This window comes from Amblyomma maculatum, chromosome 3, assembly GCF_055883805.1.
Source record: "Amblyomma maculatum isolate TAMU_Amacu chromosome 3, ASM5588380v1, whole genome shotgun sequence".
Lineage (NCBI taxonomy): Eukaryota > Metazoa > Arthropoda > Arachnida > Ixodida > Ixodidae > Amblyomma > Amblyomma maculatum.
Genome location: NC_139346.1, coordinates 83566300 through 83589317, shown reverse-complemented (window position 1 = coordinate 83589317; position 23018 = coordinate 83566300). Strand labels below are relative to the sequence as shown.

At 49.1% G+C, this 23018-nt stretch overlaps 1 protein-coding gene across 1 annotated transcript; it reads right to left on the bottom strand.

Annotated features, from left to right (window-relative positions):
* Positions 1 to 7975: 7975 nt before the first annotated feature.
* LOC146195133 (uncharacterized) lies at positions 7976 to 12324 on the bottom strand. Its single transcript, XM_084596190.1, has 2 exons — positions 10505 to 12324; positions 7976 to 9736 (listed from the first exon to the last, which is right to left on the bottom strand). Exon 2 carries the CDS (start codon positions 8876 to 8878, stop codon positions 7976 to 7978), a length of 903 nt encoding a protein of 300 aa, XP_084452316.1. The 5' UTR covers positions 8879 to 9736; positions 10505 to 12324.
* Between the last annotated feature and the right edge of the window lie 10694 nt (positions 12325 to 23018).

Here is a 23018-nt window from a genome sequence, read left to right as displayed (position 1 = left end):
CGTGTGCTGTGCGATGTGAACGCACGTTAAAGATGCACAGGTGGTCGCAATTTCCGGAGTACAACACTACGGCGTCTCTCATAGCCTCAGTCGCTTTGGGACGTTGAACCCCCCAAACTAAACTAAACCAATACCGTATGCTCTTGCAGGTTTTTTTTTTATGTAAATATAGCTACAGTATGTTCGCAAACGTTATTTTAGAGAAGATGACGCGCATCCGCATCTGCGGCTGGCATCATGACATGATATCTTCCAAATGCTTAACAAGAGTGCTGAATAAAAACAACATTTTTGTTCCTAGTTAACCTTCCGTGAAGTGTAAAACTTTTTTTATAATGTATAAACGCGGCACGAAAATGCACTTTTGCTTCCTTATGAACAAATTGAGGGGGCACTGGCTTACTTAAGTGCTTCAAGCCGCGCCGCGCTGCTTAGGCATCGACTGAGAGACCGTTTGTGATTGACTAGAATTGTGCCTTTTCTTCGCAACTGACGCCGTAGCGTCGCCTCTTCTCCCCCGGTCGCTCGGGCATGACGCTTCTTCCGTAATCCCCTGTACAATCATGCAAAATATGTTTTTTGATTGTAAATACAGGCCTCAACCTGAAAAGGGAGAGGCCTTCCAAAAATTAGAACATGGCAAGAGCTGTGGTGTCTAGTATGCTCAACGGCCTGTAGGGCACACCGAAATGCCTCTACCGCTATAGACGCGGCCACATCCTTCAAGTCATCCCGACATGGAGTCCTAGTTGCATTTCTTCAATTCTCAATTGCTGCATAATAGTGAGAAGGAAAAGTAGGCCATCTTTGCATGTAATAAGCATCGGATTTAACAAGCATGCGAGCCTTTATTTTAGATCCAGCCGTTTCGAAGGAAGTAAAGGTAGAGGGAGCCATTTTCACGCGATCGAGCATTGACAAATGTTCCGTGGCTTCGGCCGCGCTTCTTGCAGCCATGGAGGTAAAAGAAACTAAGGAGAGAGCATGACGTCACGCTGCGAACCTTCGCAAGCCGAGCTCCGACCAATCCGTTCCCTCCCCCGTTTTTTTCGCTCTCCTAGTCAATCTCTACGCAGTCGCCGAGGTCGGGTTCGAACCCGGAGTACCCGGGTTCGAGCCCGACCTCGGCGACTGCGTAGAGATGGAGGCGAAACGAAGAGGCGTCCGTGTGCTGTGCGATGTCAGCGCCGTTAAAGATCCCCAGGTGGTCGAAATTACTCCGTAGCCCTCCACTACGGCTCCTCTTTCTCCCTTTCCACTTTCACTTCCTACTTCATCCCTTCCCTTACGGCGCGGTTGCGGTGTCCACAGAAAACACGTGAGACTGTTACCGAGCCTTTCCCTTCCTGTAAATAAATAAAAAAAAAATCTGTTTTCATGTCGTATGCTTTAGTGCGTGGGTATGCCCTGGCGCAGATGTGCGGCTGTTTGCTGTGGCGAGCACGGGACCGCGCTGATTCCCCGGTGCTGCGCGCTCGGCGGGTCTCGTACGGTGACGATTTGCGCATGCGCGCGCGCGCAGTTAGCGTAGATATTGCCGCGAAACCATATGGCAAAACCTTCAAAACTATTTGTTGTTTTAACGCGGTAGCGTTAAGGAGCTCGTGTCGCAGAAAAGCCGGTGTCGTCGGCGGCGTTGGCCGTGAGCGATAAATACCGGCATGCACTTCATAAATAAAAAGCAACTTCCAGGATGGCTGTGTGGGAATCGAACCAGGGTCTCCGGAGTGTGAGACAGAGACGCTACCACTCAGCCACGAGTTTTTTTTTTTTTTTTTTTTTATTGCCTACTTGGACATTCAAAACAAGACGACGAACAATAACTGCGGGTTAAAACTTTTTCAGTTTTACCAAACTGTCAAGCACATGAATCCATTGTGGCTGCTCGGGGAGTGTCATATGCACTTCCCTGAACCGCACAACACTGTGTATGAAATGTTCTCGTACAGGATTGACTTGTATATCTGCATTGTTAAACTGCATTCTGGTTTTCCACAAGCTGTGGAGGCCCAGGAGCATTATTGTATCAAAGGGAAACTCCTCTGCATTAGGAAAAGGTAAAAATCTTATGCCATATGCATCTAGAGGTAGCTCTTTTTTTTAAGTTCTCTGAAGCACATCCCAGAAAAAAATGGCATCCCAACAGTCCAAAAACGCGTGTTCTATCGTCTCTGGTCTGTTACACAAGAAACAGTTTGTTGACCAAGGGACGAACAGGCCTTTAGCGTGCATCCATGTTTTGACTGATAATGTGCTAGTGTGGAGTTTAAAGAAAAATGATTTGACTGGGGGTGATATTGGCATCTTTTTAACTCTCTTGAGTACATCATCTCCTGGGCCTGGACAGTGCGACAAACGGTATATCGGTACAGGAAGCATTGTGTCCACTAGGTCCGCATACAATTTTTTCCGCTTAACATTGCACAAATACTTCATGGAAAAGCGCACATGCAGCAATCTGTACGCGAGCACCACTTCTCGCAAGTACCCTCTTACTGTACCACCCACATTGAGACACGAACTGACAAGAAAATTAGGAAGGAGTCGACCAAGCCGAACTTGGATTACTGTTCTGAGGAAGACGTCATTTTGGTCACGAAGGTACATGAAACGCGAGACAACTTATCGCAAAAATAAATGCGCCAGACCAAGCCCGCCTTTTTGTACGGAAAGAAACAAATTTGTTCGGCTCGTCCTTTCCCAGGTCAACGCCCAAATGAAAACTGCAAAAACACGGTGAAGTTTTTGTATGTTTGTCCTCGAAGCACTGAGCACATTCATCACGTACCACACTTTAGCAGTAAGGAACAGATTACATGTAGTGGCACGCGAGAACATGGGCAACTGCCTTCCTTGCCACGCATCACTTTTTTCCTTGGCCCTCGATGCTTGGTCATGTCAGTACGGATCTGGGTCCCGGTAAGAATCAAGGGGCACTCCTAGATACAATGCTGGAGTGGTTGACCAGCGCATCCGAGAATAGTGCTCGGGTGTGACCTCCCAGCTACCATTCCAGAAACCGCAGCTTTTTTCCCAGTTTATCTGGGCACCTGTGCAGCTGCAAAAGTTCTGCACTACATTCGTCACCTCATAAATACTTTCTCTATTTGCACAAAAGACAGCGATGTCGTCGGCATAAGCCAGGGTTTTCACATGCACTGATTGTACGTGATAAAAGTGCTGATGTTTTGAATGAAATCGTCCATGGCCATGATTTAGAAGATATTGGAAGTTTATTTACTAATGGCACCTATACGCAGTATACCCATTTTCAGGGCAGCAGCCATGCTCGATTAGACAGATTGTATGTCGCAGCTGAACTTGTACCACTTTGCACCTTGTACGAAGTTAGACCTGTGGCTTTCAGTGATCATGCCTTAGTGATTGCAACCTTTGGAAGAAAACAAAGCAAGAATCGGTTTAATTGGCATTTATGAAAACTTAATAATAAGTTGTTGGAGGACGAAAGCTTTTTTAACGAAACAGATCAAGAATTAAATATATTACTTACAGCGAAACCGTTGAGCTTGGCTGTAAAATGGGAGGATTTTAAGCAGGGGGTGAAAATGAGAGCGATAGAAAAAAGCACGAAATTAAGATACCAAGAGAAGCGAAAAGAAGCAGAGCTTCGTAAACAGCTCGAATTTCTGACGTGTATAGAAAACGCCCAACCAGGTGCATGCTTTAATGAGATCAGGGGTGTCAAAGCCCAGCTTGAAAAAATGGACACAGGTAAGTATAGTGCGGCAGTTATTCGGGCGCGGACGGAACAGCTGTGGGCGGGGGAAACACCAACAAAGCGTGCGTTATCAGACGAGAAACGATACGCGTGCCGAAAGGAAATACGAGAAATAAGAACTAGCACAGGTATTTCGGCGGACAGTAGTGTAATAAAAAACGCAATCTGTGATCATTTCGCAGATATGCTTTGTCAGTCGTGAAAAACTGAACGGGGCTTCTATAGTGAATTCCTTCCACTTATGACGAAACTTGAGGAAGAAGTTAAAACACGGCTTGAGCAGCCGATTTTCGTGAAATTGAGGATGCAATAGATGTCCTGCCAGCAGGTAAAGCCCCTGGCCCTGACCGACTGGGTGCAGCTTTCTACAAAGTGTTCAAACCGGCAATAGCCCAGGCTCTGCTGAAGGTTGTTGACGAAAGCTATGACAAAAAACGTGTTCCGCTGTCTTTCACAACATCCCACATAGTGCTAATTCCTAAAACCGATGACCCTGATAAGCGCCTGTTGGTGGGGTCTTATCGCCCGATAAGCCTCACCAACGTCGACTACAAAATTTTCATGAAGGTGCTAGCGAAAAGATTGCAGGGTGTTATAACAACGCTCGTAGGCACGCACCAAACATGCGGCATAAAAGGGTGAAGTATCGCTACTGACATACACGTGGCACGATCCATACTAGAATGCTGTGACTCATTTGATGACCGAGCGGCGATGATACAACTAGACCTGGCAAAAGCCTTTGACCGCGTTTCTCACGATGTTCTGTTTGCCGTATTAGATCATGCAAATGTCGGCCGAATAATATTAGAGGGCGTTAGAATGGCATACAAAAACTGCACCACACGGATTGTTGTGAATGGAGAACTCACTGAAAGCCTCCAAGTGCGATCTTCTGTGAGGCAGGGTTGTCCACTGTCGCCATTGTTATTCGCAGCCTATCTTGAACCGCTTTGCTTGGCCATCCGGAATAATGAATGCATAACGGGATTCACGCCACTCAGCCACGAGTTCGATGCTTGAAAGCGGTACAAAAGCGCTTCTAGTGAATGCAGTGTTGCCCTAGAAACGTGCCGTAGAACGTTATACTGCGGTGTATATCGGTAATAATGAGCATGTTACTTACAGAAGTCGCAGTTACACGAGTAGCGAAGTACGTTTCCGCTACATTTCTTCTGCGCTCTGCGCACATGCAGAGCCATCTTGCGGCAAACACAGAAGAACCCCTCCTCGCAATGTGCGGCGCTGCCCCGACACGTGGCGCGCCAATCGCCCCTGACGTTTCGCCGTGCACCCTCACGGATTGTAGAATCAAGAGTCTTTCCTTTCTTTAGATCACTATCTTCGCTGACTTGCTTCTCCCCTTCGGGCCGCGCGGGTACCGATGCTAGGATGCCCCAATATCCTTGCGTTTAATAAGTTTTCTCGCTCTCTCCCCTTCCAAAATCCAGCGTGCATCACTCGAACAGTGGTGTTTAGGCGACGCGGCTCCTCTTTCCGCTCACAGCGCGATTGCTAGGTGCAGCGTCTGATGCCGGACGCCTCTGACGTGATCGCTGCGCCGTAGCGCTTCTACTGGGAAAGCGTCCCCTGCGATGTGTGCCGAGCTGCTTCCGATGAATCATGCTTCTGTGTGATGCTCCCAAGCGAGATAGAGGACGATCCCATCAAGGCGTCAGCCCCATGATCGCGTCCGCCTTCATGGCGCGTCGCTGCCCGGCTTTCTCCATCCGAGACACCGAGTTCTTTGGTTCGTTCCGCTTGCTCAGGCGCACGTTTCGTTGCCGCGCCGAACGCTGCGTTGCTCGGCGCTCACCGCGTGATTCGTGAGGGCAAAGTACGACGCGGGGCGCCTCATCAGTGATTGCTGCGCCGTAGCGCATTGTCTTACACTCCTTGGCAGGTCGTCGGGTGTATTGCAGGGCCTTGCGCGCTCGCTCTTGAGACGCGTGTGTTAAAAAGTTGTACAGTGCACTTAGAAGTGTTGAGTATGAAAACTATGTCTTTGTGTGACTCAAGAGCATACCGAGCGAATGAGTGGGCGGTGCGAACGAGGTGCAATAACGCTATCACGTTCCACTCTTGAAGGCGAAGCTTAAGCGTCCTCCAAATTTTTTTAACAGCCGCCGGCATGCGGCCTTATCACTGTGATTCTGGGACGCGTATCAATTCTGTATCCCGTGTTTGTTCATGCTCGTTGTCGCGATAAGACGCGTTATCATTTTCTTTGTCGCGAAAGATGCGCCGAGATCTGTCTCGAAGATTCCGATCACTTGCGTATGTTTCCACAATGCTCCAGGGTGCACTGGTAGCAGTTTGCGACGTCATCTAGATTGTTCTGAGCAGTCTTTAAATTGAGCGTTGACGAGTGTGACGGGCATACTTTGTTCGACGATCGACGAGCACGTTTGTTGATATCGCCGCCGCCGAGTTGCTTAGTTCTTTTGCGGGCGCAAGTCAGCCCAATAAAGAGTTTCTTCAGTGCAATCATCGACCCTTCATTTGAGTCATCGACCTTGTCATCACTACGTGACAATATCACCGCACGCTATCACGTGGCCTAATCACGTGGGGACCTTTATATTTTTTTATGACTAGGCTTTACGTGTATTGCTGCGCGCTCCCTCCTTTTCCTTCCTCCAAGCTCGCAGCCCTCCGCTGCTATGCCACCTCTTTCGCTCCATCATTTTTCACTCCGACCTTCCTCCATTCTCTCAAGGCGCCCTTGAAAGGTTGGCCGTGAAGCGAGGCAATTACAGCGCTTTTCATTTCCTCAAACGGAACTTTATTCGTTTTAGTACACTATTGTATTTGCGGTGAATCTGTGCGACCTTTATAAAAAAATGGAGAAGGTCTAATACCACTTAAACCTGGTTATAACAATCGAAAGCACTCGGCGCGCTTTTCGCCGCCGAGATAATGGCAGAATGGTTCTAAACTCTAATATCAGTTAGTCGGGGCAGACACTGTTGGAAGCTTGAATAGTGCCAACGCTTCCTCTGACGTAACAATAAAGCAGGCGTTGGTGGTGCGCACCACGCGACAACCGTCCCCAGTGCTGTTTGAAAGCAAAGGCAGTACTTCGCTATGTTCACAGATTTCTGTCTCAGACCGCGTCCGCAGAACGTGTTTGCAAAATCATGCCCGCAGCAGTTGTAATTGAGAAATGACAGAGGTTAATGAGTGGTGTCAAAATATAGAGGGGCGTAATTTTGTGTCCGAAAAAATATTTAGGCTCATAAGTTAGGTACTTATTTACAGGCAAAAATCTAAAAGTAAAGGCGAGAACGGTCTCGTAGCCAATGGCTTGGCGCCACACTTGAAAGTACCAGACTAAAATAGTTAATTAAGTCAGTCAATTAGGATCACGTCAAGGATGTGAAGTCACGCAACCGAAAGGAGAGCCGAAAAAGGGCATAGGAAGGGATTGGCGCGCAATTTGAAACTACCAAATACTAAAATGGGTAAACAAGAAGTGAATTAGTGTGACGTAGAGGTTGTGGTCACGCAACTGGAAGTAGAGCCAAAAAAGAGCATAGTAACGGATTGGTGCGCAATTTGAAAGTACCAGACTAAAATGAATAAAAAGGAAGTGAATTAGTGCAACGTCGAGAATTTGACGTCACGCAACAGGAAGTAGAGACAAAAAGGGCATAGCAAGGAATTGACGCGCAATTTGAATGTATCAAAGACTAAAATCGTTAAGTCAGTCCATTAGGGTGACGTCAATGATGTGACGTCATGCAACCGGAAGTAAAGACAAAAAGGACATAGGAAGGGATTGGCGCGCCGCGATGCAGTTACTAAAAAAATCTACTTAAATTCAAAAACAGCAAAAAGGAAAAATGATACCAAAAAAAGCATCCGTGCTTTCTCATTACTCCAGTGAAGATACTGCAGTGCTCTTTAATTTTTTCGCTCGTTTTTATTGTCTTTTTGCAGCTGTATCCCATTAATAATCATGAGTTATTAACGATGTGCCACTAATGGTTCGCACACTTCCAGACACCGTAAGAGTGAGAGGGTAGCTGTCCCGGTCTCAATGGAGATGCCCTCGACTTGCGTGGCAAGCTCAGTCGGAAGTCACATACATTGTAATGACAGAAGGGGGTGGCCGTTTGGTACCCAGCGCTGGTTCAAGCCAGAGAGGTTTGTGTGTGTCTTGTGAAAAACTTTATTTGGAGGAAGCTTGAGGTAGCCGGGGCATCCTCACGCAATCACTGGGTGGGCTCCTTATTACAGGAGCCCACTGGCGACCGCCGCAGCTCGGGCTCGGTGGACCAGGTCCTTCTGGCTGGCCATGTCGGAGCAGCCGAGTAGGGCTGCCTCCCAGTCTTCCCGGGTGGGGCTGGGTTTGGGGGCGAGGTTCGGGGTTGACTGGCATGCCCACACCATGTGGAAGATGTCCGAAGACTTCTCCGCACTGTGCCGGCATTTTCCTGTACAGGCAGGATCAAAGTGTTTTAAAACTGGCGGGCACAGCAGCGTTTCGGTGTAAAGACGGAGTAGTGTGCGTTCCTCCACCTTTGTAAGGCCCTTACTAGGCTTAGGATAAATTGCATGGCCGAATTGAAATAATTCAGTAGTTTCTCGAAAAGTGTGAGCTGGATTGGGTTCGGGATACGTATCATAAGGGTCTGAAGGCGTTGCCCAGATAGTGAGCGCGCGGGCGGCGTCATTTGCAGTTTCATTACCTTCAAGGCCCATATGAGCTGGATCCCATACAATTAATCGAGACGCGGAAGCCCCGAGGTAGTCACTGTTTTGAAGGATGTGGTGCGCAAAAAGAGGAATGTACCCCTGTTTAATATTTCTGCAGGCCCCTCTCAAGTCGGTGATGATGACTTGTAAGTCTTTGTCTGTGGCAGCTAACGCGATGGAAACTTCTTCCGCATGTGTTATGTCTTGACCTCGCAACGTTAGGCCATTCACCGTGATTTTTTTTTTTGGACGACTGCGGCCGTGTACCCCCCCCCCCCCACCCCCATGGTCAGGGCCGGAGGCGTTCACGTAGAATGTTTCGCGTTTGTACCCATAGTGACGGGTCAGTGCCTCTGTCCGCGCAAGAAGCCTGCCACTGTGGTCGTCAAGTGCCATGTTGGCCGGAAGAGGGCGTACGTGTAGGGCGTATCTCCACATTTCAGCAATGCGCACGCGCTCTTCCGCAAATGTTGGGGGGTGTATGTGTAGTCGGGCTAATAGGCGGCGTCACGACGGCGTTTTTGAAAGCCTTGTGAATTGATTGGTCAAGTGTCCCTCCCGGCGCTCCGCGAATGTGTTTATCATCCCCAGGACCATGAGACGCTGGTTGGGTGTGTTGATAGGGAGATCGAGGGCACGTTTGTACATCTTTCAGAGAATCACTTCGAGGGCGTTCTCATCAAACCTGGGCAGGTGGAAGTAAGAGTCGATTAGAGGACTCGACTGGTTACGAATGCATGCGCCAGCCGCAAAGCGTCTCTGCACCATAACCCCCGCGTTTGTTGGAAACCCGGCGCACCATCCGGCCCACCTGGTCCCCCACCATGCGCAGTTTTGCTAGTGTTGTATCAGCCAGTTGATGTTTGTGTATAAGGAGACCAAGTACTCTAATCTCATCGTGTTCGGGTATCGGACCGTTGGCCAGGGATAGTCCCATTTTGGTGGCGCACTTAGGCGTCGAGCGAATGTGCACAAATTCGGATTTGGACGGTGAGAATTGAAGGCCGCAACGGCGGGCGTAAGCGTCTACGACCTCCGCCGCTTGCCGCAGGTTGGCATCAATGTCTCCAACCAATTCGTGCTTGGCCCAGATGGTTATGTCGTCGATGTACAGCGCGTGCTGGATGCCTTCGACCTTCGCCAGCTGAGCCGGGAGTTTCGTCATGGCCAGATTGAAATGTAATGGCGAGAAGACCGCGCCCTGTGGGGTTCCTCTCGTTCCCAGTTAATATGGGCCGTGTTCTTCGTCTTGTATTCGGATGAAAGATTGTCGATCCGAGAGAAATTGCTTGATATTGTTACGTGATTGCATGACAAGCGATGGAACACGGCGACACAACAAAAACAGAACGACGTGATGACATGACGATGAAATATGCTTTAATGGCCAGTGGGCCTAGCGCGAGCGCTCCGCCCCGCGCCACTGTCCGCTTCGTCATCTTCGTAGCACTACCCGGGGCCACCGAGCGATCGTCCCGATCGATTGCTAGAAGTCCAATGCATGAAGCGACGATGAACACAGACACAGGATTAAGACATGAAACGCTGGACATCACAATGAATGCGAAGATGGGATAATGCTTGCCCCGGAGCATCAGGCCAAATCTTCACCGTTTGCCGAAGGCCAAGGCTCATGGACACGCCGAGCGGCTCGGACGGGGGTGCTGTCTTCGTTCGAGTGGTCGTGAGGTCGCTTCGTTGTAGGGTCGGTCGGGTCGGCTTTGGGCTCTTCCTGGTCGTCATGTGTTGTGGTCAAGGCTGGGGACGGGGCTGGGGAGATCGGCTGGTCGGGTCTGAGCGCAAAGGGCTGGGGTAAAGCTGGGCGGCGATCTCCACGGGCTCTCGGCCGATGGACCCGGCGTACGGTTGGCTTCGACGGGGCAAGGCCAGGATGGGGATGAACCGCACCTCCAACCAATTGTTACGTGGTTGCATGACAAGCGATGGAACACGGCGACACAACAAAAACGAACATGACGATGAAATATGCTTTAATGGCCAGCGGGCCCAGCGCGAGCGCTGCGCCCCGCGCCACTGCCCGCTTCGTCATCTTCGTAGCAATACACTGAAATTTGTTATAACCACAATTCGTCTGGGAGAGATGTTGCAGGATGATTTCGTGTGTGCCATTCTCGAAAGCCCCCTTCAGGTCAAGGGCGAGTACTGCCTTATCGTTGAAGGGATATTCGACAGAATTAAGAATTTCTCGGTCGAGTTGAAGCCGAACATCCTAAGCGGACCTTTGCTGGCAGAAACCTAACATGGTGTCTGTGAATGTATCTTCATTTTCCAGAAACCCAGACAGCCTGTCCCGCACCATGGTCTCCATTAGCTTTCCCGCGCAAGACGTGGGGGAGATGGGACGGAGGTTGTCTGTGTTTATGGCTTTGCCGACTTTCAGAATGAACGTTACCAGGGCGGTCTTCCATTCAATTGGTAGAGGTGCCTCACCAAACCAGATCGAGTTGGTGAAAGCGAGGAGAGTTTCGTAGGCGGGGTCGCGAAGATTGTCAAGCAGTTTCACAGTTATCTTGTCCGTGCCCGGTGCCGTTCCTCGTTTCATTTTAGCCAGGGCCTCCTTCAGGTCGTGCAATTGGAACGGTTGATCCAGATCCGCGTTCTGTGAACCTGCATCCGAGTACGCGGGTCCTCCGGGGTCCTGCTAGTGCAAAGATACTGGTCGCGTAGTTTGCATGCTAATTTTGATGTATTTCCATCGAAGCTATGAATAGCTCGTTGGAGATGTTTTTGTGTCTCGGCGCGTGCTTGAGTCGGGTCAATTAGGGCGCGGAAAATGCGCCACGTGCTCCGGCTCGACATTTCTCTCGCCACCCTGTTGCAGCGGTCTACTCAGTTCGAATCAGCGAGTTTGGCGGCGTACTCTGCCGCTCGCTGAGTGGGCTCGGCGATACGAATTTTCTGCTTTCTGTTATATTTTTGGCGGCGCCATCTGCGGACGAGGCTGTGCCGCGCTTCCCAGAGGTGCAGAAGGTGGTTGTCCACCTCTGGAGTGGCTTCCGAGAGCTGAATTTGTGTTTCCACCGAACGAAGGTGTGTAACCAATCCTTGTGCCCACGCGTGGTATCCTTATTCGTGGATAGAGGCCGAAGTGATGTAGCTTTGCCGGAACCTATTCCAGTCTGGGAGCCTATGTTGGGCTAATGTCTTGCCAATGGTTTAGTCCTTACGGTGGTATTGATAAGGCAGTGGTCACTACCGACGGTTTCCTCGGTGTTGATCCATTCTGCGTATACAATGTTTTTGGAACAAGTGAGATCCGGACATGTATCCCGGGTCACTGAATTACCCATCCGCGTTGGATATGCAGGGTCAGTATGAAGAGTCAGGCCCAGCGTGGACGCGAGTTCCGCTAGCTTGCGTCCCCGCTTCTCTTCACGCAGGTATCCCCAGTGTACTGTGAGCGTTGAAATCACCCACAGTCACCAGGGGGTCCCTGCCCGCAGCCTTTAGAGCGCGGCAAAAGAGTGCTGCGAACGTTACATTTTTGAGTCTGGGGGAACAGTAGATGTTGAGTACGTGGAGTGGTGCATCTTGTTTTTTGAGCGGAAGAAGTGTCACCATCACGTGGGAATATTCAGTGTGAAGTTTCAAGTCAACTAGATTAGCCGTATAATTTTTATTCAAGCAGATACAGGAAAGGGGTCTTGCTGAAAAGTGATGTAATTTGTGAGGGTGACGCCACTCCCTGGCTCCTGGAGGGCAACCACCGCCGGAAGAGAGTCGAAAGTTTAAAGGTAAAGTCGGAGATCCGACCTCTTTGCGCGGGAACGGAAGCCCCGACAGTTCCATTGGACAATTTGGACGGGGGTGGCCGAATTGGTTCTTGGGGAGCGTCTGGTCTTAGGGCTGCTCGCCATGGTCATTTAGGCTGAGGAGGGGCTGTAGTGACGCTGCTCCGCAGCAAACACTGGCAGGAAGGGGGGCATCCTCCATACCGGAGAGCGAGCAGTTGTCGTCATCGTCTACTTCAGGGGTGCGTCTAGAAGTTTTGTTAGGGCGGTCGGGCAAGGGACCGCCGGGGCTACGTGAGGAGCGCAAGGAATGCACAATTTGTTGGGCAATCATCGCGGGGATCGTCTCTGGCAATTTGAAGATGGCGTTGACCATCATTGAAATTTGATTTTCTATGGCAATGAATCGTGCCTCTTTGGTCCAGAAGCGGGCCTCGAATGGGGCCTCCAAGCTTGTTACCGCATTCGGCTCCACGAGCTCACTCTCCATTACCTCAGCCGCGGGAGGCGAGGGCGGAGAGAAGACTGGGCAATTTTGTATTCCAATTCGTTATTTTGTTAAGCAGCATCTCGTTTTGAGCTCAGTCCTGCTAATTGATCTTGCTCGGCGCTACGCGCCCTTGGGAGGGGAGTGGAAAGGGGGGAGAGAGAAGCAGCCCACCCAAACCGATCAACTGGTGTCTGTTTTGACTGCGTTGACCCAGGCCCTGGTATCACCGCGCGTTTCCGTCACTTGTTTCGCCAGTCCGCCATGTGATGGCGACACCTTCGATGGCCGTTTTTCAGCACCTCCTATAGATGGGTTCTCGGTATTGGAGATTGCGAGGCTGATTGCCGGGAGGCCCAACATGGCGGTGTGTCTTCTTGGGCGCCATTTTTTTCTTTTTTATCTTGGGTGTGCGGAATTTTGCAGTACAGTCACGAGAATCGGTGGTATGGGAGCCACCGCACACAGAACACCGCGGAACACAGTTGTGAGGAGCCCGCACCCCCTCCACTAGCGGAGCTTGGAATCCGCGGAGTCCACAGGTGTCCAACTGCGGGTTTCGACATGCATCCGCGCGATGCGCGACGGCCCCACACTGGCCGCGCGCACGGATAGTTTTGTAATAGTTTCACACAGAAACGACCATGTTGTCATAATGCACGTAACGGGGCTTCTCTTTACCTGCGAGTGATGTGTGCCTTATTGGATGTTTCGAATTCCGGATTTCCCGAATGGTGCCGGAGCGCCAGCACACTCGGTCTTGAAGAGTTTCTGAGGTGTCCGAGTTACGGACCACGCTCACACCGTGGCATATGTTGTCGCCGTCTTGTCTCCGGTAACCCCGAAGCGGGATCGACCCCTTCTTAGCTGCTCGGCCGCATCGATGTCCGGGGTATGCACAATGATGATGTTTTGTTCTCGTGAGGGTAGAATAGAGACCGTCGCGGGCCCGTTTCAGCCCGAGGTACGCCGAAATGGCAGTACCGTAGCCGGTTTCCGTGAACGCCTCGTGAAGAGAAGCACTTTCTCTGGGATTTATGAATATAACGCAGTCTTCGGGAGTCGGTTTGGGCATTGGACGCGGCTTCCACTCAAGAACAACTTGTCCTTGCTTTCCGTGGCTCGCGTCGCGGAGCGTTCATGTTTCCGACCGACGAAATGGCGGCCGGGGCGGCGCCGAGCGCCGCCATCTGACGACGACGAAGAAGCCAACGAACAAAACCTGAAAAGAAGCATGCAGAAGAAAGCAGCGAGCTGCTTTCTTCTCATCTCTCTCTTCTCTTCTTTCTCTTCTCAAATGCCATCAAATTAGAGGAGAACAACAACAACCATAACAGCTCGCTGGTGCTCAGTCGATCGGCCTGCTTTTCCCTGCTTTTTGTGGTGTGCCTGCGTCTTCAACACTGGTGAGGCCGTTCTGTGTGGGGTTTTGGCCAAGATTTAGATTAAGGCTACGACACTGTTCATGAGCATCTGAAGGTGTGTTTGTAAAGGCATGCCTAACCTCCCCAGGCGGAGGGCCGCCATCCTGGTCTGCCAGTTTGCCAGCCCGAAGCCTGGCACTTGAACCCTACGAGACAACGCCGACGACACGAAAATCAGGAACGCGCGCTAGCTGCACTCTAAAACGCAACATCAATCATGAGCGTTTGCTATCGTGTCATACTCATAACACCGGAGCTTAAAGGCCATCTGACAGGAATTTTTCGCTCCGTAAAAAGTGCGCGCGCGCGCGTGTGTGTGTGTGTGTGTGTGTGTGTGTGTGTGTGTGTGTGTGTGTGTGTGTGTGTGTGTGTGTGTGTGTGTGTGTGTGTGTGTGTGTGTGTGTGTGTGTGTGTGTGTGTGTGTGTGTGTGTGTGTGTGTGTGTGTGTGTGTGTGTGTGTGTGTGTGTGTGTGTGTGTGTGTGTGTGTGTGTGTGTGTGTGTGTGTGTGTGTGTGTGTGTGTGTGTGTGTGTGTGTGTGTGTGTGTGTGTGTGTGTGTGTGTGTGTGTGAAAAACTGGAAGCTTGAGGTAGCCGGGGCGCGTATTAGCAAACCATATCTCGTAGGAGCACTTGAGCAGACGACGTTCCGGCGCGTGATTCTTCTGAGCAGCGCTACCTGGCAAAAAATAGCGGTTATATTGTCTAACCGAATCAGAACGCGTTTAAAGGCCTCCGTTCCCGTCGGTTTGGTGGCGCATTCTACTTCCGGCCACCACCAAGTGCGGACGCAGGTAGAATGGGCTCTAGCGGAGCTGCGACAGCTGTCCTTGCCGGCTGTGGAAACAGACTTGAAGATTGTGAAGATAAGGATTATCAGATCATTTTGCTAACATTGCCCACAAGACGTGTTTTAAAATACGTGTTTTTTCATGGCGAGCGAGGCCTTTTCGAGTTGAAGATTTCCGGGACGCCCTGGACGAGACTGGAACGCTCCCCGACGTGTTCACGTTGAGGGCGTACCAAATCAACCATGCGGTTACGCTGAGAACTTCCGAACCAGCCAAGAAGCTTCTTGCAGTCAAGGAACTAGAAGTAAAAAAACGTCAATGTCTTATTATAGGTCTAGAAAACCAGCAGGTGGAGCTCAGGCTGCACTGAATGCTTCACGGCGTGGCCAACGAGGACATCCGGACCACCTTCGCAGCGTTTGGAAAGGTTACGGAAGTGAACCGTGAGCGCTGGCGGTTCAGGGCGTCAACAAGGGTTCAGCAACAAGAACTGTCCTCCTGAAGCTGAAGCCCGGATTCAAAGTCGATGATCTGCCCCATCAGGTACGCGTTGCCGGAGAGTTAGACCTGGTTGTGGTGCCTGGACGACCCATGCAATGCCTTCGTTGTCATGGCACAGGTCATATACGACGAGAATGCAAGGTGCCCCGCTGTTCAAGGTGCAGACGCTATGGCCATCTGGACAGCGAATGCGTCCGCACTTATGCATCGGCTAGGGTTCATGAGTCGAGTGACGAGACAGCGCATCTTCTAATGGACGTGGTGCAGGCGGAAGAAGCGGCGAAAGATTCCGAGGGATCCGGGAAGACGACAGATGAGTCTTTTCTGTAGTGAGCAAGGCCACCAGCACGTCTGCCAGCGGAGGGAGGGCACCTGAAGCGGCACTACCTCTCCAGACAGACGGTAGAAAGACTAGCGAAGAAACCAGCTCTACGGACGTCAAGGCTGACATTTCGTTGAAATGGGAAGTGCAGAAGACTAATACCGGCGGCCACAACACCAGCGTGACGGCTGCAGCTAAGCGACCACACGTCCCAACCGACACCGAGGTCAACGATGCATCAGCCTGCAGCGTTGGAGAGCCGCCAGTTAAACGCCCCAGGCCCGGCACTCAATGTTCAAGCCGCGGCGGTCAGGAAAGGCGGGCCGTCGACAAGGTCCTACGGCAGCAGGTCGAGGCCCTCCCATCGGATGACTCCGGTGTCATGGATGACGTCTAGCAGAATGCTAGACGCGGAGGGTAAGCACCATGCTCTCGGCCTCCTTACACTTCGCGAAAATGGCTCTTGCATCCCCGTTGAAAGTGGTCACACCTAATATCGGAGGTCTGGCAGGAAAGAAAAAGCAGAGCCAAGTGCACCGACTTTTAACGGAGGAGGGGATCGACCGCTTGGCTGTACAGGAAACGAAAATTGAGGGAGAAGAAGAGACTGGGAACATGGTGCGACGTTTCACGTTGTGTTTTTGTTGATTTCACTCTCGGCAATGCTGAGTGGCGCATTGTATGTTTTTATGCACCAAATCAAACACAGGAAAGGGCAGCGTTTTTTTGAAAGCATCGAACAGTAACTCAGTTTGCAAAAACACCTCATTCTCATGGGTGACTTCAACTGCGTCCTTAGTAGTCGCGATAAGACCAGTGTGCGCGGATCCAGAGACGTAAGTGGAACCTTGAGGATGTAGCGGAATGTCTTGACGGCGCGTGCGGTTTAAAACACACACATTTTCAGCGTGCAAGCCATGCTCGTCTTGACCACATATATGTTTCCCTTAATTTGATTCCAAAATGTAGAAGCTACCATGTTGTTCCCGTCTCTTTTTCTGACCACTGTTTAGTAATATGCGTGATAGAATCACATAAACGGGGCAGTGTTTTCATGGAGACCAGTAAAAATTAAATTACAAGTTGATTACAGACGAAATTTTCAGAGAATCAGTTACGGAAGAAATAGGCAAGATATACCCCAATAGTACACTGAGAACATGGCAGCAATGGGAGCTTTGCAAGGAACAGTTTAAAATATTAACAATTAGTAGATCTAGTGTCCTTGCCCACGAACAGAAACATATTGAACGCAGCTTAAGGTCCCTGTTTGGAAACATGCTTGAAAATAAATGTGCAGCGCCTGGCAAATAGACAGAAGATATAAGGAAGAATACACAAAAAATCGAACTGATAGAGAAAGAGGGTTATCGTGGTGCGCTTGTGCTTGCGAAAGCGGAGGAGGCAGCTGCAGGGGAGGCACCGTCGAGACGAGCACTAGGAATTGAAAAGGCGCACGCAGAGAGAAATCGCATTGGAAATATAGATTGGGGCAGCGTCTTATCGGATGACAATGAGCATATTCAGCGAGCATTCTTCCCATACTACCAGACACTGTTTGCATTGCACGACTTTCATATGATAGTGTTCAAGGACAGGTATCTCGGGGCACTACCAAGACTAAATGAAGAAACGAAACATAGATTAGAGCTGCCAATAACTGAATCAGTGGTTGAACTGGCGATAAACATTTTAAACCCGGAAAAATCACCCGATCCAGACAGCTTAAGTGCGGCATTTTATGAAGAATTTAAACTGAAATAGCGCCAGTCCTGACTGTAGTGTTTAACGAAGCTTATGACGTAAACGAACTGCCTCCTCCTACCGGCAAATCCCACACAGTCCTCATACCCAAAACTGATGAAGCAGATAGGCTACTACATGTAACATCATACCGGCCAATTGCGCTCACGAACGTTGATTACAAAATTTATATGAAGGTGTTAGCACGAAGGCTGCAGTCGGTAATCCAGGAAATCGTTAGGCCACATCAAACGTCTGGGATAAAAAGACGGTCCATTGTTACAAATATACACAAAGCAAGAAGTGTATTAGAACGTTGTGATGGGGGGGGGGGGATCATAAATGGCCGTGCGGCCATCCTGCAGCTTGACTTTGAAAAGGCGTTCGACTGTGTTGGCCATGAAATTCTACTTTGTATAATGGACCATATAAATGTTGCTTTTGTTAATCGTGAGGGCGTGGCCCTGGTGTACCGAAATTGCACTACGGGATTAGTCGTAAACAAAAATCTGGATTCACCTTTTAGCGTGCAGCGTTCTGTGTGGCAGGGCTGCCCCCTCAGCCCTCTTTTATTCTGCATTTACATTGAAACCCTTTGCTTAAATATCTTGGGTAAAGAATATTACTGGTTTTCGTTTGCAAGCCGTGGAAGGGAAGCTGTTGGAGTTAGCCGATGATATTGCAGTTTTTACGGTTAACCAAGAGGGTATAACCGAAGTTGTTGATTCTGTAAACACCTTTAGCGAAGTTGCAGGCAGTAGGGTAAACTGGTCCAAGTCCCTGGGACTCTGGCATGGTAGATGGCAAAGTGCTCCTGATAATTTTGCAAACGTGTCCTAGGTGACGACTCCGCCAAAGTACCTTGGCGTGCCAGTAGAATGCTATCGTGATACCGAAACATGTTGGAGAGCATGCACAGATGACACGCGGGAAAGGGCAGATAAGTGGAAAGGAACTGGCTTATCAATTTTTGCCGGAGCCACAGAGTGCAACCTCTTCTTCAATTCTAGGCTGTGGTATGTGATGAACGTTTTACACTGTGCAAGATTGAGTCTGCAGAAGCTGCATAGGATATTCGTGGTTTTTGTGTGGGCTTCAAAATGGGACAGATGCAGCCGCACGAATTTATTTAGAAGTGTCAAAGATGGCGGCGTGGGCTTAAGGCATCGTTTTGTGCGGCAGATTGTCAGCAGATTTCTGTTCCTGCATGACGTTCATGATACTTTTTTGTTCACTGTCTGCCAAAATAGGCTTGGACGTACACTGCCAGATTTTGTTGTGCCAGCCGAATGTTACACGGGAGGTATTTCTGGTTACTTTAGAGAAGTTGTTCATAGTGTGCGATTTCTTTCTGCAAGATTTTCAGAACAATATTTATCAACTGTGAAAAAGAAAAAGTTATACAAAGATTTGTGCGACGTTGTTCTTCCGGAGCCCATCTATAGGCCCATATACAGGGGAGGCCCTGGCAGGGATGTACTGAAGAGGGTAAAGAGAATGAAAGTGCCGGCAGCGGCTAAAACTTTCTTTTTTAAATTGCAGACTGGAACTTTGCCAGTAAAAGTGTTTTTGCAAGAAAAAGGTTTATTTGTTCCGTGGGGTGCACATTGCTCAACTTGAAAACGGCCAGAAACGATAGGTCATGTGTTTCTTCACTGTTGGGAAGGGGTTTATTTTTGGGACGTACTTCAAAGAACCATAAAGAAATAACTACCTATTAATCCTTACGGAATACGGTACTAACCCACGCAAAATGAAGAGGGGGGTTCCATATGATTCAATCATGCTGATGGGCCTCCACAGTATATGGCCTTCACACATGGCAGGATATCACTGTCATCCTGATGCGCGTACTGCAAGAATTTTTTTCCGCGAAGCTGTCCATTAGTTTATCGGAATTGTGAAGTTTGTCGATGATAATCCTAAGTGGTTGCCAAAGGTAGAGCATTTGATGGATCTAAAGGAATTTTAGAACGACGAATCCAACCCCTGGCTGTCTTTTTATATCAATGTCTTGTGTGTGTTTGCGTTGTCTTGCGTTGTCAGGCAATAAAGAAAAAAAAGGTTTGGTGGCGCATTGGTGAAACACGACCCATCTCTGCACTGATGCCACTTAGACATCTGTTCGACTCCCTTGTTGTATTCTTTTCTGATTTTTTTTTTTTCAGATGGTCTTCACCGTAGCATACACTCACTGAATCCTGGATTCAGTGAGTGTATGTTACTTTTAGGTTGCGCTAACAGACACCTTTAAATAACAGTTGGTGTGACAACAGTTACACTAAGCAATTACCTTCCCCCATAATCATTTCATGCCTCAGTGAGTGTATGTTACCTTTAGGTTGCGTTCAGAGACCTTTCAGCAACAATCGCCGTTCAACTCCCAGGGAGCGTCGTCTGCTCCAGTGCGCCTACGGGATATCGTTTGGCAATACGCAGCCGGGGCAACCTCACGCAATCCCTAGGTGGGCTCCTCATTACAGGAGCCCATTGGTGACCGCCGCGGCTCTGGTTCGGTGGACCGGGGCCTTCTGGCTTTCCAGGTCTAAGCAGCTGGGCAGGGCTGCCTCCCAGTCCTCCCAGGTGGAGTTAGGTTTGGGGGCGAGGTTCGCAGTTGACTGCCATGCCCACATCATATGGAAGATGTCCGAAGATTTATCCGCACAGTGCTTTTTCTAGTAGTGCAGTTGTGCTGAAAAAAATAGCTGTGGCTTAGCTAAGGTTCAGGCTGGATATCTCGGAGAGAAAAGCCGCTCGTCTAGCACTGCGATTTTCATATCTTCGCTACTTTTTAGCCGACTCCCAAGCTACCACTTCTGGATTGGTGTTTCTCCGCCGTCCGACTGTCCGACGGGATTCCCTCAAACCCTTGACATCAAGCAAGTGTTTCAGGAATCACTCACAAAAACCGTAATTTCTTGAACTGAACCTCGAAAAAGGGCAGCTATTTCTAAAGCCTGACAATTAGGTACACACGGGCGCAATCGGGCACAGGATAAATCGGGCACTACAGCGTGCAGTTGTCGCACACTGGTGCCATGTAACTTTTTGCAGAAACCTAAGCGAATGCAAGGGTTTTATTCTGGTGTTATGAGACGTGGGAATCGATCGTATGAATTTACAGCACTGCGAGTGAACGCTAACTATCAACGTAAACCAATTTCTTTTACACTATGTCTTCCGTACCTCTGAGACATGCGACGCGAGTGTTTCGCGCCGGGCGTTCTCGTGTCCATGCAAGGCTGCACACTGATTCAGTATTCTAATCGCGACAAAAATAAAAACGTCCGCATTGTAAGAAACCTAGCACCACCAAGCCACGCTTCAACCCCAAGGGCTTCATTCTCAAGTTTTTGATTGCCTTTTAGCTGTTAGATGTCTGTTAGGTGATGTTCCTATTTATGGATCACATGAGAAAGAGCATGAAGGACGGCTTCGAGCAGCTCTGAATGCAGCAACAAGACACAGTATCGCCTTCAATTCCGACAAATGAAAAATGCGAGTCAGATAAATTGACTTTTTGGGTGACAGGATCAGTGCAAGAGGCACACAACCTTCTTCAGATCTGATCAGTGGGGTCTCGTAGATGCCGGAACCCAATTCTAAGCAAGAGCTCCAGAAAATGCTTGTCTTAGTCACTTACTTAAGCAAATGGCTCCCTCATTTTTCCGAGAAGACCAGATTGCTCCACCAGCGGCTAAAATATGACCGCAGCTTCGTGAGGAGAAATGAACACGCCAAGGAATTAGCTTTAAGATCGCGCTCACCAATGCTCCTGTCCACGCAATATATGACCCCAGCCAAGAGACAAAGGTCTCAATAGATGCTTTCAGGTATGGACTTGGCGCTTTATTGTTCCAAACGCATGTGTCTGAGTGGCGACCAGTTGCTTATTGTTCAAGGTGAATAACTGATTGTGAGACAAGGTGCTCAAACATTGAGAAGGAAGCTCTTGGAACTGTCTATGGTTGTGAAAAGTATCATGATTTTATTTACGGTAGAAAAATAACCATTGAGACTGATCACCAACTTTTCATCCCTGATATACAGGAAATCTATGGGTGATACACAACCAAGATTACAACGCCTTTCTCAGGTTTATGAAATATGACTACGAATTGTGTTATGTTCTGGCTAACTTCTTATTTACTTAGACACCCTGTCTCGAGCCCCTGGCATCCAGGATGAGAGGATATTCTAACTGACCACCATGAAGTCGAAGTTCAAGCCATCTCTGTCTGCTCCAAGTTGGTGAGTAAGAAAACAAGCAAGGAACTGGTTGAAGAGACCATAAAGGATCCAATTCTCTAAAAGGTCATGAAAGCTCTCATGGACCATCGCATAGATCGGGCGCAGTTCAAGCCCTTTGCCTCGGAACCGTCAGTGATAGGTTGCATACTCTTTAAGGCAGCGAAGTTGCCATACCTCCAGCTCTCCGAGCAGAAATGTTAAACAGGATACATTCAGGACATCTAGGTGTCAGCAAATGTAAACCAAAAGCTAGATTGTTGATGTTCTGGCAAGGAATGTCAGAAGACATTAGAAAGATAATCGAGCGCTGCGACGCATGCAAGGTTCATTCGTATGCCCGACCAGAAGAGCCTCACCTCCAGGTATACCACGGACGAGGGTGGGTGCGGGCTCGTGCGAGTGGATGGCAAAACCTATGTTTTTGTTTATGATGCCTATTAAAACTATCCTTTACGGCGGGATAAAAAATGTTCATCCGTTTTTACTATTCTTAATACTGATGCTGAAGTGTGCTTGCCTCTCAGATACGTTCATGCAGGCAGCTGTAAGCATTAAAGAATGCAAAAGGCTGTAAACTTTAGAGGATTACGGACGAAAGGCGATAAGCGACTACAGCAAAAGAAAAACTTTGTGCTGCCTCACCTGTCATCTGTAGTCACTAGGCGAGGTAGCCAAAGACATCAACTCGTTCTAATTATATTCAGGCGCACTAAATCAATAGGTTGCAAGCCGGCATCGTCAGGTGCGTTTGTTCTTCCAAGATTAACTGAAAATGCACGGAAGAGCTTGTCACGGCTACTGCAGCAAGAGAGAAACACATACGTGCCTACATCAGCTGTCCTGACTCCCAGCGAGGTACCCAGACAGCGACGAGTTCACCTAACATCGAGACTAAAAAAACTCGTGAAGTTTAAAAAAAAAAAAAAGAAACAAGACAAACAGCATCCAATGAGCAAAAATCTCAACCGCGCGGTTTCCTCTTAGAGCGCGATTTACGAATATCTTAGGACCATGAAAGCAACTGAATTAGCCTCCAGCTAACGTGAGGACAGACGTAACAACTCACATTTGAAAGATATTACGTTAAAGCAGTCTTCGTGAGACTATTTCGCGACAATTGGAACGCGTCTCAAAATGGCGGCTTCCCGGCTAGCCGTACCGCTGTCACACCATCATGCAAAAACTATTTTGCCTAAGCGGTCTTTTTTTGCGAGTTAAAATATTTGTATTTAAAAAGAGTTGCATAGCAGACACACGGCCCTGGCGATCCCTTTTTAGCGTGTCCTACCAAGGACTCTATCGAAAACGTG

What these genes read in the sequence shown, in the direction of transcription:
- LOC146195133 (XM_084596190.1), bottom strand. Translation starts at nt 8,878, where the DNA reads ATGTGGAGATACGCCCTACACGTACGCCCTCTTCCGGCCAACATGGCA.